This window comes from Oryzias latipes, chromosome 13 (genome assembly GCF_053564925.1).
Source record: "Oryzias latipes strain Hd-rR chromosome 13, Olatipes_Hd-rR_3.1".
Taxonomy (NCBI): domain Eukaryota; kingdom Metazoa; phylum Chordata; class Actinopteri; order Beloniformes; family Adrianichthyidae; genus Oryzias; species Oryzias latipes.
The window spans coordinates 27,976,312-27,993,933 of record NC_136249.1 but is presented as its reverse complement, the minus strand read 5'-3'; the positions used below and the strand labels follow the sequence as shown (position 1 = coordinate 27,993,933).

At 40.0% G+C, this 17,622-nt stretch overlaps 1 protein-coding gene across 3 annotated transcripts in view; it reads right to left on the bottom strand.

Annotated features, from left to right (window-relative positions):
* The window catches only part of stard13b (StAR related lipid transfer domain containing 13b), a 74,547-nt gene that overhangs the window by 37,355 nt on the left and 19,570 nt on the right, over positions 1–17,622 (bottom strand). The window contains exon 1 of one of the 3 annotated variants that reach the window (XM_023961615.2): positions 378–778. The exons of the other annotated variants lie outside the window; for them this stretch is intronic. Coding sequence (XP_023817383.1) covers positions 378–501 — 124 coding nt within the window. The 5' untranslated portion in view covers positions 502–778. Of the gene's footprint in view, positions 1–377; positions 779–17,622 lie in introns of those variants that run through there. 3 annotated transcript variants of the gene reach the window in all.

Genomic DNA, 17,622 nt, shown 5'->3' with positions numbered 1-17,622 from the left:
CCCTCGTGGCAAACCTCTTCACAAGAACTTAAAGGCCAATTAATTAAATAAAATTAAACACATTTATTAGTCATACATTTTACCATTTCCAGCCGTTTAACACATTTTCTCTTTATTATTAACACAAGCTGCCACTGCAGTATTCTAAAATTTGACACACTTCGTTTCTAATTTTAGACATGCAATTTCCCCGTCCTGTTTCAGCATAGAGGGAAATAACTACAATTATAACATTTGCATGCTTTTTCTCCCATTTGCATAACTTCTATTAACAAATATAAGACACTGGCACTAGTCAGGGCCTCATAAAAGACGAATGAGTTGGATTTTCCTCTTGTTGTGTTTAAGCTTTCGGGGTCTGCATGGGGGCTACTGACCTGCCAGTCTGCGCTCTTTGACATTCTTCCAGAGTAAATCCCAAGCTTTGGACGTGGAGCTCCGCAGCTGCTCGCTCAGAGACCTCCGGAGGTTCAGCCTCGCAAGTTTCCTCTTAGAAGTCATCACCAATCCTCCACTTGTACATAGTAACTGAGTCCTGTCGCTCTCACACAAACCTGTGAACGTTTCCGACACTAAGTAAGTCACCTTTGCCGGTTCTTCCAAGTTCTTCCAAAGCCCGGTTCCCCGGTGTGGGCTCTCTGAGAGAGCTTCATAATATTTAGAAATAAAGCGAGGATTACAGAAAAACGGAAATGAGCCGGACTGGTGAAAAGTGACAGTAAAGCACGAAGACGGGCTTTTGCACTTCCCACCAGATGTGCGTCTGTGTGCGCGTGTATGTGTGTGTGTATTTGTGGGTGAGCAGATTCACGAGCAACCAGCGAAACAGCCGTGATGCGTTCAAATGCAGTGGGGGGAAAAAGAGCACCCCAACTCAGCAAAGAGGGAGAATGAAAACAAAAACAACGTCACAAGGCTAGTTAAAGAACACATATTTGTTAAAATATTATCTTTAAGAATGCAGTTTAAAACAAAAAATAGTGTGAACAGCTATATCAAATCTGAATGCCATAGATTTTATGATCAAGCACATTAAAAGAATTTCAGTTTTGTTGTCACTAAAGATGAGTTATTAAAAAGTTAAAATACTACCACTACCAATAATACCAAAAACAATTTTAATCAACAAAAATAAAAAAATACTAAAGAAATCCTAAAATCAAATTAAGTTTTATTTATTAAAAAATAATAATCATAATAAATAAACATGCAAGAGAGCTCTAAAATTGTGTTCATTTGCTACAACTACACATTTGTGTAGCTTTAATTATAATTATCCATGTGAAAATAACTATGGATAGCTAAATGCATCTGAAGGGTTAAAAAGTCAAAATGAAAAGTTTATTTAGGATATCAAATAACCAAAACCAGCCTTAAACCAGCAAAATAACCCAAGAAATAACAAAACTAGCAATATATATATATATACATAAACACAGTACAGAACAAAAGTTTGGACGCACCTTCTCATTCAAAGAGTTTTCTTTATTTTCATGACTATGAAAATTGTAGAGTCACACTGATAGGATCAAAACTGTGAATTAACAAACGTAGGATTATATACATAACAAAAAAGTGTGAGACAACTCAAAATATGTCATTGTAGGTTCATCTAAGTAGCCACCTTTTGATTTGATTACTGCTTTGCACACTCTTGGCATTCTCTTGACGAGCTTCCAGAGGCAGTCACCTGAAATGGTCTTCCAACAGTCTTGAAGGAGTTCCCAGAGATGCTTAGCACTTGTTGGCCCTTTTGCCTTCACTTTGCGGTCCAGCTCACCCCAAACCCGCTTGATTGGGTCCAGGTCCGGTGACTGTGGAGGCCAGGTCATCTGGCGCAGCACCCTATCACTCTCCTTCTTGGTCAAATAGCCCTTACACAGCCTGGAGGTGTGTTTGGGATCATTGTCCTGTTGGAAAATTAATGATGGTCCAACTAAACACAAACCGGAGGAATAGCATGCCGCTGCAAGATGCTGTGGTAGCCATGCTGGTTCAGTATCAATTTGGAATAAATCCCCAACAGTGTCACCAGCAAAGTACCCCCACAGATTCACACCTCCTCATCCATGCTTCACGGTGGGAACTAGGCATGTAGAGTCCATCCATTCACCTTTTCTGCGTCACACTAAGACACGGTGGTTGGAACCAAAAATCTCAAATTTGGACTCATCAGACCAAAGCACAGATTTCCACTGGTCTAATGTTCATTCCTTGTGTTCTTTAGCCCAAACAAGTCTCTTCTGCTTGTTGCCTTTCTTTAGCAGTGGTTTCCTAGCAGATATTCTACCATGAATCCCTGTTTCACACAGTCTCCTTTTAACAGTTGTTGTAGAGATGTGTCTGCTGCTAGAATTCTGTGTGCCATTGCCCTGCTCTCTAATCTGAGCTCCTGTTAACCTGCCATTTCTGAGGCTGCTGACTTGGATGAACTTATCCTCCACAGCAGAGGTGATTCTTGGTCTTCCTTTCCTGGTGCGATCCACATGTGAGCCAGTTTCTTTGTAGCACTTGATGGTTTATGTGACTGCACTTGGGGACACTTTCAAAGTCTTCCCAATTTTTCGGACTGACTGACCTTCATTTCTTAAAGTAATGATGGCCACTCGTTTTTCTGTACTTAGCTGCATTTTTCTTGCCATAATACCATTTCTAACAGTCTATTCAGTAGGACTATCAGCTGTGTACCCAACCCCATTTATAAGGCAAGAAATCCCACTTATTAAACCTGACAGGGCACACCTGTGAAGTGAAAAACATTTCAGGTGACTACCTCTGGAAGCTTGTCAAGAGAATGCCAAAGTTTGCAAAGCAAATGGTAGCTGCTATAAAGAACCTAGAATATGACATATTTTCAGTTGTTTCACACTTTTTTGTTTTGTATATAATCCCACGTGTTAATTCACAGTTTTGATGCCTTCAGTGTGACGCTACAATTTTCATAGTCATGAAAATAAAATAAAAACTCTTTGAACGAGAAGGTGTGTCCAAACCTTTGGTCTATACTGTATATAGACAAGTGTTATATAAAAGCCTAAAAGAATATCAACAACTCAAAACAAAGATAAAGTCCTTGTAACTTTCAGAGGTTTCTATTCATTACAAAAATTTTGTTCATCAGTGACATGGATTTCAAGCTTATTTTTCAGAACTACTTACTTTTTTGTTGCACAGATTATATGTGGATATTTGTTTAAATCAATAGAATGATTTTTTTTTAAGTGCAAAAAGAGCAGCTTCAATAATCTTTGCTGGAGAAATTGTCTTAGGAATTTCCTCCTATGCCCACTCAAGCAGAGCATGACCTGAAAGCAGTGATATCATATCAGTTTGCACCAGCTGGATTTACCGCTGCTCTACCAGTTAGTTTAAAGCTGTAAAAATAGCTCAACTTGCTCAAGCAAAAAAAAAAAAAAAAAAGGCTTACACACCAATGCACGAGTTAAGATAGGCCAAGATTGTTCTTTATTCTGCACACGATTATTATCTTATTAGAAAGAGGAAGAGAATTTTGACACTACTCGACAGAGAAGTCTTAAAAATAATTCCACTGTTTTTGGGTCAAATAAGGACAGACACGGATTGGAATGTTGCCTTTAGTTTAGTGGCACTTGTTCAGACCAGACCTCAGGCTGAAATGCAGCTCATAGTGTCCACAAACACAGAGTTGTACAGAGAACAGCTTTCACTGGATTCTGTGACTTCTCAGAAAGGGTCTGGATGAGACAAAGGCAAAAACTTTAATTGATGAATTTACATTTTCTTTTAGATCAACAAAAATGATTTCTTTTTGATTTGCAAAAAGTTTCAGTATTGAATTTATTCTCATAAAAACTGACTGTTTTATACTGATCGTCAATCTCTGATCTTCTTTTGATCTATTGTAAGAGCGTTCCTGCCGGTCCAATAAAATAGAATAGAATTTATTGATCCCACAAAGGGGAAATTAAAATATTACCCAGCAGACTGATATTAAGCAGCAATAAAACATTTCATTTTGATAATGCCATTTTTATCCAAAATTCAAAAAACATGTCATTTTCTCAGATATTTTCTACAGAAGTTCATTAGAAACTCACCTCTGAGTTTTGGGCTGATGGTTGGTGTGTAGTAACCCTGCCCCTGCTTCCCATCATCCATCTGTTTAAACTCTCTCCCGCTAACTTATAGCCCCTCACACCCCCAACTTCATATTACCGGTGCAACAAAAAGACCGAGCAATATACAGTTTTTAACCAGATTCCAGCTCAGACGAGGAAAACAAGAACATACATGGATCTAGTCATCTACAAGCGGATCCGTCGGAATGGAGCAGAACAGGGAGCTTCGGCTGTCCACTGCTTCTACCCCACACCTACCAGCTTTTTCCAATGGCATTTTATCTTCTGCTCCTAAATTCACAACAATTTCAGAAATGCAATTTTGAGCTTAATGTCCTTTCTATATGTCCTCCATTGTGAGAAAAATGCCACAAGAATGTGTTAAAAACATCAACACCTACAGACATAAAAACAGTTCCGCTTCAGTGACAATCAAATGTTTATGTACAGTACGTCACGTACAACCACCTGATGACGACTCTGACGAAGACAGAACACGTCCATCGAAACATATCAGGTATGTTTAAACATAACCCGTGTCTGACAACAAAAGAACCTAGAAGTCAGTAACTACAGACACTATGAACTTTATTGCATTAACATCAATACTCTTCGTCTATCTTGGATGCTCTATCATTAATAAACCTGGATAGACTTTGGTTTTTGATGACTCCTTTCCAAGCATTTTTCAATTACTTTAAAAGGACTTTTGATTTTGTTTTTGTTCTTCTGTAAAAAACAGAAATGAAATTAAAACATTCTGTAAAAAAAAAAAATAAATTAAGAAGAAAAAAAACAGGAAAATGAAGGACTTGTTTGTGTTGCAAACAAGGCATTATTTAAGTCAATCAGATGGACAGATTGGTTGTGACCTCTCAGCTAAGCCCTTTAGCCCCAGTCCCTCTTACCTGTTACTCCAAAAACTTAACCCCACTTGCCCTACAAAGACGAACATTATCACTGTGAGAATCACATCGGCTAGACAATGACTTTGTCTCTGGAGAAACTCTTGTCAGGAGAAGTAATAGCGGATCCCGGGAGTGGAAACATCAGTCAGCTTGAGACTGTTTTCCCTTGGCTGACTCGCCCACTTGTTTGTTTTGGCCAAGATGTTTTTTTTTTTGTTTGTTTTTTTAAATCAATATTTTTCCTCCTAGAAAATGTAGAACATTATCTAGTATTTTTTATTTATCTGCTCTTCTTCATTCTTCAACACAAGTTTAATAAGCAAACATAGATAAACACATTTTTGTGCAGCTTCTCTATATTGAGTATGTGTGGGCAGTTTCTATCCGTGTCTGACAACTGATGTAGAATGCTGTCCCATAGCTACAGTGGGAAATTCCCAGATGTGAGGATACTGATTTCTCCTCAGTAAATGGGTCATGCTATTGGCTACAAGGACTTACAGTAGGCCTCCTTGAAACGTCTAGGAGATTGCACCTCCCAGCCAAATGGAAACAAAGCTCGAGGCACAGGGAGCGAGGAGATCACCCTTTCGCCTCCATCCTGGCCCCCGAGGGCTTGTCCCAGGCATGTGCTATAAATTTCCAAACCATATATTCCCAAGTCGAGTTGAGTTCATTTTTCCAGAGCAGCCACACATATGGCGTATATCTGGCTTTAGTTTTCGTGGTTGATGGAGGAGGAGCTGGTCCCAACACATTAAAGCGGCCACTAATTCTGTTTTCTTAGTAGGCTGCCCATTAGAACGTCATGGTCTCTGCCTTCAGCTGAGGTTTCTCTTTATAGAAGCGCTAATTCCCAAGGAGGTGATCAGTTGTTAGAAAACACAGATTAATCTCAAACTGCAGATTTTTTTTTTTACCCTTTATGTCTTCTCAGTGCAGAAGTAGGTTACATAACCTGCTTTCTGCTGTTCAACTACAGAATAATATCAACATAACTGGGTTGTAATAAGTATGTTTAATTATTTGCGTAGTATCAAATAATTCAGAAATGCAGATGAAATGAGACTTTATAGCCAGATCTATTCATAGCTGAAATGTTAAAGACCACTCCAGTAAAAATCATGTCTGCGGTGTTAACATGACCTATGATGCAGGACATAAAATATTAAGAAAACTAAGCTTTAAATTGCATTTCTGAGTAATTTTTTATCCAGATTATTGTGAATCAGGAAAAGACAAAAAATGCAGTTTGAAAAATATTGTAGAAGTGACAAAGGAGCTAGAATCCGCAGGCCGCAAGCTCCTTCCACTTGCAGACAAGTCCGATCTACCACCTGGCTCAAAACTGTACGGCTTGATAGTTCCAATATTGCTCGCCAATTTGTTTTTCACCGGTAAAGTTAGGTTGGGGGTGTGAGAGGCTGTAAGCTAGTGGGAGTGTGTGTAAACAGGTGGATGATGGAAAGATAGGACAGACTTACACCATGCCAACAGTCCCGTCCACAACTCAAAGGCACATTTCTGAGTTGTCACTCTGCTGAAACTGTGTTTTAGAAAATGACAGTTTTCTTTTTATTGTGGCTAAAAACTGCAAAATCATAATCAAAAGACCAATGGGAGCGCTTTTACAATAGATTAAAAGATGGTCGAAGTAGGACTCTAATGCATGTACACACTCCTATCAATGTTATATTATATGTATGTAGTAGTGTGTGCTTGCACAGGTCAAAGTTTGCCTAAGGAGGTTTGAAGAATGTTAAGCTGGCATGACAAGCGTATGTGAGCATTGTTTGAGTGAATGACGAAGCATATAATAGTGTCATGTCAGGTTTACTGCTCACAGAAATGCATGGGAAAACATTTGGACCACTGTCCACCATCTGGCTTTTATTAGGGCAACACGAGTTTAATCATAGACATACACACTCTCTAAAAAGTAATGCAAACTATTTTTGCAGGTTTAAGTCAGTTTGAAGCAATAGCTCAGTCTTTCCTATCATACATTTATTTTTAGTATAATCTCCAGTAGATCCAGATTCCACCTTAATCTATATTGACAGCAGTTTTGCATATTCAGAGACATGTTATTAGGTTTAATGAAACTTATTTAAACAGGAAGTTGATATTTATGTTTCTAGACAGACATTTTCCCTGGAGAACGAACAACGCTAAGAGTCCAACCGAAGCAAAAAAACAAACAAAAAAAACAACAGATGTTTAAAATTAAACAGTATGGACCCACCGTCCCCTCTGCAGTGATAAATGCTGTGTGCTCCTATCTGAAGTCATTCAAATTCTGCCTCCAAAGTCTTGAGTCCCAAAGATTGAGTTTAATAGAAACCACACTGTGGCTTTTTATGTGTGTGACTGCTTACATGCTGCATGTTTACAGCCATTACGTCAAGCAAGCCTCACATCAATAGTTTCTCCACTACACATTGGTTCCACAAGAAAAGTTGTAAAAACAAGTTGTGCCTCTGCATAGCACCGAGGGTGAGAATACATCTCAGGGTATTAATTACTGCGGCTTTGTTTAACGTGTTACCATCCAAGATAAGAAAGAGCCTGGACAACATCAGCCCCAGTTATAACACACATGGTAGTTGAAGTTAGGGACATGATGGGCTCTTTCTGAGAAACTGGGTACCCTTATTATCTCATTAGTCTTCAGTTTAAACATTATGTTTTTGTTTATTTTTGATGTAAACGAGGGGTTGCCACTAAAACCTCGTTTCCACTGAGCGGTACAGTACAGTACGGTTTAGAATGGTCCAGTTTAGACTGTAGCACATACAAGTTTCTTTCAAAATAAAACATCCTGTGTCAAATGGCTAACAAACCCATTTCTTTTTAAAGCGTTTACATTTTAGTTTAAGGCCAAAGAGTCAAACAGCTGCACATTGCATCGAAGCCTCAGGTTGCAAAACTGACTTAAACCAATTTTAATTTTAAATTGTTATTTTTACCATTGTGTGCTTCATTATAAACCAATTCAAATTTGGCAGTTTTGGTTAGGTCATCAACTGTCAAGCCCACCTGGTCCCTTACAGTCCAGCTGCAGTCATCTTTTGATCTATTGCAAAATCATAGTTATTTTATTATGCTGTTTTAGCCTAAATAAAAAAAACCTGTGTCGTTTTTCTGCAGATCAGTAGAAGTTCCTTAGAAATTCTCCTCTGAGTAGTAGGTGGGACTTTTGGCGTGGAGAAGGCCCTTCCCACGTCCATCTGTTTAAACCCTCCCCCCCTAATTTACAGCCCCTCATAACCTCAATCTAACCTTACTTTTGCAACAAAAATGGTAAGCAATATCGGAGATTAGTCCAGTTGTACAGTTTTGAGCCAGATGGCAGCTCGGAGGAGGAAAACAAAGATCTACCTGGATCTATTTGTCTACAGGTGGATGCATCAGAATGGAGTGGAGCAGGGAGCTTGTGGCCTGCCAATTGTAGTTTCTACGTCACACCTACAAGCTTTTTCCAATGGTATTTTTTTTGTTTGCTCTTGATTCCTAACAATTTGAATAAAGGAAATGCTCAGAAATCCAGTTTTAACTTTAATGTTTTTATCTATGTCCTCCATCATGAGAAAAATGGCATAAGAACATGTTAAAAAACGCAATTTTTATCAGAGTGGTTAAAGCCAATGAGGCAGAGAGCTGGCAGGAGGCATGAAGTCTGCTGAACCTCTGTCGCTATTGGCTTTTGATTACTGAACTATATTATTTAATCTGGTCTGAAACCGCAAGAAAGCTGCAGTGCTACACTGCTTCAGGACAAAGACACCCTTTTGTTTTGCACATTGATTCCCATCCCCAGTAGCATGGCCACCCATGGGTCTGCTTCAGTGCGGACAGACACTGCGTTTCGTGTCAGCCACGCCACGTGCAAGGCCAACCCGAACACACAGAAAACGGATGCAGGAGGCCCAGCAGAGGAGGAGACTTTCTGCCTCCCTGCAACATCTGGAATCTCTGTGGTCTGAGTGGGAAATCTCTGAGGCCACCGAAAGAAGCAGTGGAGTTACTGCATCTGAAACAGCGCTGCAGAACTATGTTGGGCTTGGAGACTATGATATGTAAACAAAGCATCACTGAGAACCTACAAAAAGGTTCATCATGACAACATTAACTAAAAGAAAAAAAACACATATTCCTGCAAAATTTGAAAAACTAAAGGAACTATTGCTGTGGGACCCAGAAGTAGTGCGGTTCTTCTGGGTTCATTACTTCATCAATCTTACTCTGCTTTTCTCTACCAGTGGCAGATGAATGCTGGACCAACTAGCTAGCTTTTGTGTCACTTCTCACACCAGCACACAATCAAAAACAGAGCGTCTATTCCACTGCACCCTCACATGGTGGGCCATGTCTTATCCAACACAATACCTAAAGTCTTTGCATGGAGAAAACCTCAATCTTCTTGAGAAAGTTGCTCCCTAAACATTTTACTGGCTGTTTTTTTTTCCCCAGCTGGCAAACTTGATGTAATTAAGAGCAACAACAATAAACATAAGTCTGTCCACAGGAGAACATAAAATTGTCAAATAATTGCTGTTCAAAGTTTGCCATGAGAACACATGGGGATTTTTTTATTTATATTTGGCAACAAATCATGGACAAAGATTAGGGGATTTTTTTCAAATAAAATTATTTTATTCAGAGTAAGGTCTTAAAGACATTATTAAATCCAAAAACCATAAACATCTGCAATGAAAATGCTGAGACTGCATTTGAGCTGTTTAAAGGCAAAAAGAATGCGTAAACGGCTTAGTCTTCTAATGTTTTCTCAACCTTGACACGTTGTAAACACAGAAAAGTCCAGAAATATTACTGAGCTTTTTTCCCCCTCCTTCTGAGTTCACTGTCAAGCAGCCAAGCTGGCCTCTTCTCTTAGGAAACCACAAGTAATTTTCCATCTTTCCATGAGTGGAATTTTTAATGCACTTGTCATGCCAGCAGCACCCGCTCTAATCCAAGCTCCATCTACAAATGATGACTTGCTTGTAAATTTGAATCATGATGTCACTGGCTTGGCACCTGTTAGTAGATGGAGAGGCAAAACTGTAGCATGAACCCACAAAAATACATTTTCTAATGGAACATTTATTTAAAAATATTTTTCAATGGATACGACTGTTGGTCATTTTTAAATCTGTTCTTTCCCTTTAACCCCTGTGCTACCCAAGGCATTTTAACATTGGGAGTAGGGTCATCTGGAACACACAAGACAGCACGCTTAATGTTTTTTTTTTTTTTTTTATGATTTTTGATCTTCACTGGTGTCCATGGATTACTTGAAATCCTTTTCACCTTTATCATGGTAGGCATAACACATCAATGTAAGGGTGGGGTCATCTGGACCCCATAAGACAGCACAAGGGTCAGTGGTATTTTCTCCGTGTGCCCTGCACACGATGATGACAGAATAAATAAATGCAGCTCTGAAACACAATTTATTTTACAAATCAAAAAATGCATTGTCTTTTATTTGTTATTTGATTCTTTTTTTGTCACTTTTGACTGTTTTTAATGTCATAAAACAAAACCAATTATAGCAATTACTGAAGAATAATATTTAGAATAATTATTGCCATCATTTCAATGTCATTTTCCTAAAAATGTAACAAATTTTATGATTCACTGCTACACTTCATGCTTTTGTTCAAATGGCATGAAGTTCACCAAACCCTGGTAAAACAGCAAGGGTTATTTGCAAGTGTACCATATAGTGCTTTTCCACCCTCCTTGAAAGCCCAAAAGGCTTTACAGTCACATTCTCATTCACCCATGCACACAGTGATGGCGGCTCCGCTGTCTTACACTGGTGCCAACATATAACCACCAGGAGCAAATGTGGGGTTCAGTGTCTTGCCCAAGGACACTTTGACACAGGGCAAGGTAGGAACCAAACTCGCGACCTTCTAATCAGAAGCTGACTGCTCTACCTCTGCACCACAGCTAGCAAAGACAAATGTAGAAAAAATGTTTCATGACCCAGCTCTGGAGACAAAGTAACACTTGAGTAGGCCAAGTTACCAGTAGGCTGAAAAGAAATGACCCGAAAAACAGCCATGAGATTTCTTCCTGCATAAAACTTCTGATGGGATTATTTGCTCCTATTGCCTTGGTTTTTTCTGAACTAGTCCAGGTCGAGTTATCTATTTCTGACTCTTTTTGTCATGGTGCCTTTGTGTTGTGTTCTGTTGACCCTAAAAGGCCTCCATTCCACAGAGAGACGGAGAAAGAATGCAGCTGTCTGACATCCCAGTCTGCCTTCAGGAGCAGGCAGTGACCCCCGTCTGAGGCTGTGGCGAACAGCTGAAAAATGGGAAAATTTCATACACGACAACACTGCTGACACACATTAGAAACTTTTCACATTTTATATCACCCGCTGGCTTTTCCTTATTGCTAGACTATTGCTATATGCAACAGAAGATGAGGAGACAAGGAGAGTTATTTTATTTGAGAGTGACTGGTAAAAAGACTGCTTTGATTTTAGTTCAGCTACATATTTTTTTAGACAACCCCACTTGATTCTGAATTTCAATCTCTTTCTCTCTATGTTCCATATTTTCTAACTACAAGAAACCTAAAATTCTCCTCTTCAAGCAGCTCTAAGGACCAAAACCTCTCCACTTTTTCCCAGAGGTCTCCATGTAATAAAGAAAACTGTGTCACATTGAGCAAAATGCAAAAAGTAAGATCCCTTTTGACCAAGCTACCAATCCTTTCATATCCGTGTTGTGTGGAGAACCCCCCCCCCCCCCCCCCCTCTCAAAAAAAAAAGAAAACCTCATGAACACAGAAAGGGCAAATTTGGTCTAAACCATATTATAAATAATGTATTTGACTCATTCCAGAAAAACTGCAGTCAAAACTATGAACATTTTCTGTCTGGGAATATAAAAACTGAATAACCTCAAAAGAAAAGTTCATGTTCCTCACATCACTAAAGCATCTCTATCAAGTCTCCCACTACGTTCGTTAAACAGCAGAAAAAGACAGGCTGGGGAAATTCCTTCAGGAATTTTTGCAAGAGCAAAGATATTGTTCAAACTGGAAAAAGGCAATGTTCTTTCTATATCCAAAACTAAATCAGACACCTTTTTTCTATCATCCTTGGAAGAACATCCTTTCCATCATTGCTGGAATAAGCTTTCTGAAATCATAATTAGGATTAAGAAGTACATTTCTTTCTTTAATGTAACATTGCGAGTTTATCAACCAAGACAGTCCAGCTTGATCCAGTGTCTTTACAAAAGCCAAACATACATTTTATCCTTTAGGAGGTTAAGATGTCTGTCCCAAAATCCCTACTACATTTAATGACCAGCTGTAAACCAAAAGTATCTGAAAAACTAGTAAAGATTAAAAAAAGTTTTAAATCAATTAATTCTAGAAGCAAAACTCTGAAACCACCAGCTATTCAGGCAACACTGCACACATTTAAAAAACACATGCAATTATTGCAGAAAACAACCATCTCTTGACATTTTGATCCTTATATTACCATAAAAGTCATCAGTTTTGATGTCCATCTGTTTACAGAGGGCAGTCATTAAATCTGCAGTTTATGTAGCCATAGGGTCGAAGGATGAATTGGCAGGATTGTCAAATAGACTGTTTTGAAAGACAAAATCCCTCAATTACCATGTTTCTGCAACACAACCAATCTCTAATGGAACTTCATGAACAACTACGATGAGACATTGTGCGTTTTGACCTAGCTAGACTCTAGAATTTGTAGTGAAGTCCCAGAATATAAGCCTGCTGGGAGTCCATGTCCTACTTTTACTAGATCTCGGACACTTAGACTGTCAGTCGTCCAATCATCAACCCAATCCACACAGACAGCTCAGTTCCATTCATCTGTAGAATCTATTTTCAAAAGTTTAAAATCCATCAGTATTGTTCGACTTCTAGAAAAATGTGGTCCATCTATCCCATTCGGGGGCAGGGTGCTGAAGCCTACCTATCTGCGATTGGACCATTTGCAAGTTTATTGCAAGATGGAAAAAGTTCCCTTCTCTACCTCTGCCGGTTCCAAGCCCGGTTTGAGAAGGTTGCGTCAGGAAGGGCATCCGGCGTAAAACATTGCCAAATTTACCATGCGACTTGTTCGCTGTGGCGACCCCTGATGGGAGAAGCCGAAAGTGGAAGAAAGAAGAAGATTGCAAGATGGAAAAAATAAGGCTGTGTCCAAATTCCCACCCTTATCCCTAACTACTAAAAAACTATATAATGTGGTACTATGTAGTTCCCTGGATTTTAATAGCAATTCGGACAACATGCTCACTACTTTTCTTCTTTTTTTTTTTTAAACTGCGAATGTCAACGATTTCCCGAAGTTAAAATTTAATTGATATGAGCGTTTTGTAATGATCTTTCATGAATCCACCATCTTCTGAAGATGAAAACGTTGATGGTTTGTTAAAAATATACAATTAAAGAAAATATTTTCGGCAGAATTTCATATTCAATGCATTGTGGTCTATATTCGCCAATCTAGTGAGCGTCGATGCACACTGGTTTTTTGCAGAGACTTCTGGGAAATTTCTAGGGCACTCAATTTTGGAACTGTAGATTCTGACAGCGCTACAAAATGGCGAACGCACTATATAGTGCACTATATAGTTCACTTTATAGTAATTAATGTAGGAATTTTGATACAACCTAAATCTTACTTTTACCTTAATGAAGAAATAAGTACAGTAAAACTTTAAAACCCTTTTTTTTTTTTTAGTTGTACTGTAACTTTATTTTTTTCAATATTAGTATTTACTGGGAAAGGACAACAAACATTCATTATTTACCTAGAAGTACTTACTCCCAGAGTTGCCTCTTTTAGAACCCAAACATGTGGTTTAGCTAAAAAGGACCCGGAAACAAGAACTAATAAAAACACAGAAGTTTCTTTGAGTAATCAGTCACAGGGGGGGAAAAAGTTAGACAGAAAAAAAAACTCAGCACACCCCTTTTGCATGTTTTCTTTTGTATCTTTTCCATTGGAGTCATTCCCATCGGTGTGTGAGAAACACTGGGCCTTACATTTTGTTCCTTACAGATATAAAGAAGTCTCCAAGCATTTCACAGAGTTTCCTCTTTGTTATTCTTTTAATCAGCGGCTGGAGAGATTCCTCATTGAAAGTAGATTAGCATATTTATTCAGAGAGAAGATCTGTGTAAATGAACACAGCTTGTTTGAAACCGCAGAGGCCAAGAGGGAAGCTTCAGCCTGACAGTTCTGGGCCACAGAGTGTTGTTTAAGCTGCACTTGTGTTATTTTCCCTTCAAGTGCCATTTGGGAAGGCAATGTTTATCATAGCCAACACATAAGTCTTTATTCTGCAAGCTTAAAGTATTTTATTTCAGCAAAGTTGCTGCAGTTTGAATCATTTTAAATGACGTTTGTTGAAAGTTTTGGGGAGAAACCTTCATAAAACATAAAGTAAGTATTTAAATGATTTCAAAGCTCCTCGCTCAGACCATAAAATCTCGGTTCCAGACATTTAAAAGGGAATTTCTCTTAATTATCTGCTGCTCTGATGGGAGCACTGATAGATGTGCGTAAAGATAGGCATTAATGTCACTGCGGTTTCATTAATTCTATGATTAATAGTCAGGGCAGAGAGGTTTTTAAGATGAACATTTCTGTCATTTCACACCAGAGAAAGCCATTCATTACAACACTGCAATTAAAGAGGCTGCAGGGAAAAGCATTACCAGGCAGATCTATCTGTGTGAGATAGAGTAAGCTATTCTGGCCTCTCATGTGGTCATGATGCGAAAGATACTCCATAAACATTGAAAAATAATCTCAGAGAGAAAGAAAAAAATCAGGCTGAGAAGGTTAATGTTTTTTTCAACAATTTTTAACTTAAAAAAGGACCAGGGGCCTCATTTATAAACGTTGCGTACGCACAAAAGAAGGCGTACGCCACTCTCTACGCAATAGTTGAGATTTATAAAAAGCAAACTTGACGGGAAAATGTGCGGTCCTCCACGCAAGCTCTGACCCAGGCGTACGCACAAAAACGGGTGAAATGAGAAATGGCGACACCGTCGGCAGATGGAAGAAACACGTGAAAGTGACAGTGTGTGCCAAATCGTGCTGGCATGTGCTGTGCTACACAATGTGGCACAGCTTAAAAACGTGCCTCTACCCCCTGGCGCTGATTGCTGTGTTGGCCCCGACCCTGAACCCCATCCCCACGCATTTGAGCCATTTGCTGCTGCTGTGCGCCAGCGTTTGGAAGTGATGCGTCGCTTATAAAGAAAAAGAGGTGTGGAAAATATTATTTATTTAAGAATTCCTTCATCGTGCAGTTTATTTCAGTCAGGGCGATCTTGATTTCGCCCAACTCCTTGGCCACCTCTCTGATTGAACTACTGACTTCCCTCTGCATTTCAAGGACTGCATCGGTGAGGAAACGTCCACTGCTGGAGGGTTGAGAGCCGCGTGCCGTGGAGACGCTGGGTCCAGACGGCTGCTCAGCTGCAGCATCGTAACCACTGGCCCCGCTGGAACACCCAGCAACTAAAATAAAATTGTTCTATATTAATAATCTGTAATTGTGTAGCCTGCATACATGTGACTTGACTGCATTCATTTTAATTATTTCTCTTACCTGTGTCACCCTGACCCTGGCGCGTCGGCGTCCCCTCCGTCTCAGTCAGGTGACTGAGGCGGAGGAGGACACCGATAAGGGGGACTTAATAGGGATTCCCCAATAATAGCGGCCAGTTTCTCATCAAGAGGGGTCAGCTCCGGTCCCCCCCCCCCCCCCCCCCCCCCCCCCCCCACGTGGCGGACACACTCTGCCGATGCAGCGCTAGACATTTTTTTGCCTCGACTTTGATGTCCGATCATTTCTTTCATTTCTTTTTTATTTCGGCCACGGTCCGAGGTTGTGAGGCTACAGCATTTACGGCGTCTGCCACCGTTTGCCGCTCACGTGCCTTTTTGGCATTAGTAATACCCACACTGTGCCCTCCAAACAACACTTTCCTCCTCTTTTCCACCTCGCCAACGATAACTTCTACTTCACATTGAGTGAAGTTACGTTTTTTTGATTTCCTCTCTGTGTTTGCCATGATTTAGCAAGCCATGAATATTAATTTGTGGGCGTTTCACGGACTATTTATGGGCAACTATGGGCGTGTCATGTAGCCGCAAAAAGCTGCGCTGCATTTAGAATCGGTTGTGATTTATAAAGGGAAAGATGCGTAGGATGTGCGTGCGCACGGTTTAATAAATCCGAATATTTCTGTGCGTACGCACATCCTATGTTTCATCCGTACGCCACTTCTGACGCAAATCCTACGCAAAGTTTTATAAATGAGGCCCCAGGGGCCTCATTTATAAACGTTGCGTACGCACAAAAGAAGGCGTACGCCGCTCTCTACGCAATAGTTGAGATTTATAAAAAGCAAACTTGACGGGAAAATGTGCGGTCCTTCACGCAAGCTCTGACCCAGGCGTACGCACAAAAACGGGTGAAATGAGAAACGGCGACACCGTCGGCAGATGGAAGAAACACGTGAAAGTGACAGTGGAAATGACACTCCTGCCTCTCATAAATGAACGCAAGACTTCACAAAGCAAGACTTACAATTAACAGCCTACACAAACACCCGTTTGATCGATCAGCAGTGAAACAAACAAAACAGATCAAACGAGAATTACAACATAAATTCAAATGAACACATATTTGGAAAAAGAAAAGTTATATATGTTCTACAATATTGGCATGTTGTGCAATTAATCCTCATAAATAATATAGTTAACAGAACGAACTAATGTTCAAAACTGATATTCTCGTCAGTGTGTCCGTCTGGCGGAGCAGATAGGTGCGGACGGACGGACAGATGTACTAATTGTCCACTGGGGAAAGTTGTTTTCATATTAAAACATTTCTTCATAAGCTATGGAATTATGGTATTCATGCATATGCCGTTAGTTTGTTTTATTTTTGATAAAACAATGTATGGCGTATGTCTCAACCATTCAGAAAGCCACAAGAAATTACATTTGCGCGGAACAATTTCCCATTTCCACGTGGATTATTACCGACATCTGTAGCTTGTCAGATGTAATTAAATGGATGGAAATAAAATGCCCCATCACAATGCGTAATGACGCACAATGGCTGATCTTAGAAGATGTGGCAAATGGAAGAATTCAGAGTGAACGCATCTTTAGACAGCAAGAAGACTTGCTGGAAAATGAGGACGAGTGGCTTCTGAGCCGGTTCTGACTTCCTCGAGCCGTCCTTTTGGACCTCTGCGGGCTTTTGGGCCCGGCGTTACAGAGGAGCACTCGGAGGAACCACGCGTGTCACCCGGTGCATGCATCTGGCGCTCCGGTCCCCCCCTCCCTCCCATGGAGCGCTGTAGCCTCACAACCTCGGACCGGCCACCGTCTGCCGCTCACGTGCCTTTTTGGCATTAGTAATGCCCAAACTGTGCCCTCCAAACAACACTTTTCCCCTCTTTTCCACCTCGCCAACGATAAATTCTACTTCACATTGAGTGAAGTCACATTTTTTTGATTTCCTCTCTGTGTTTGCCATGGTTTCGCAATCAATGAATATTCATTTGTGGGCGTT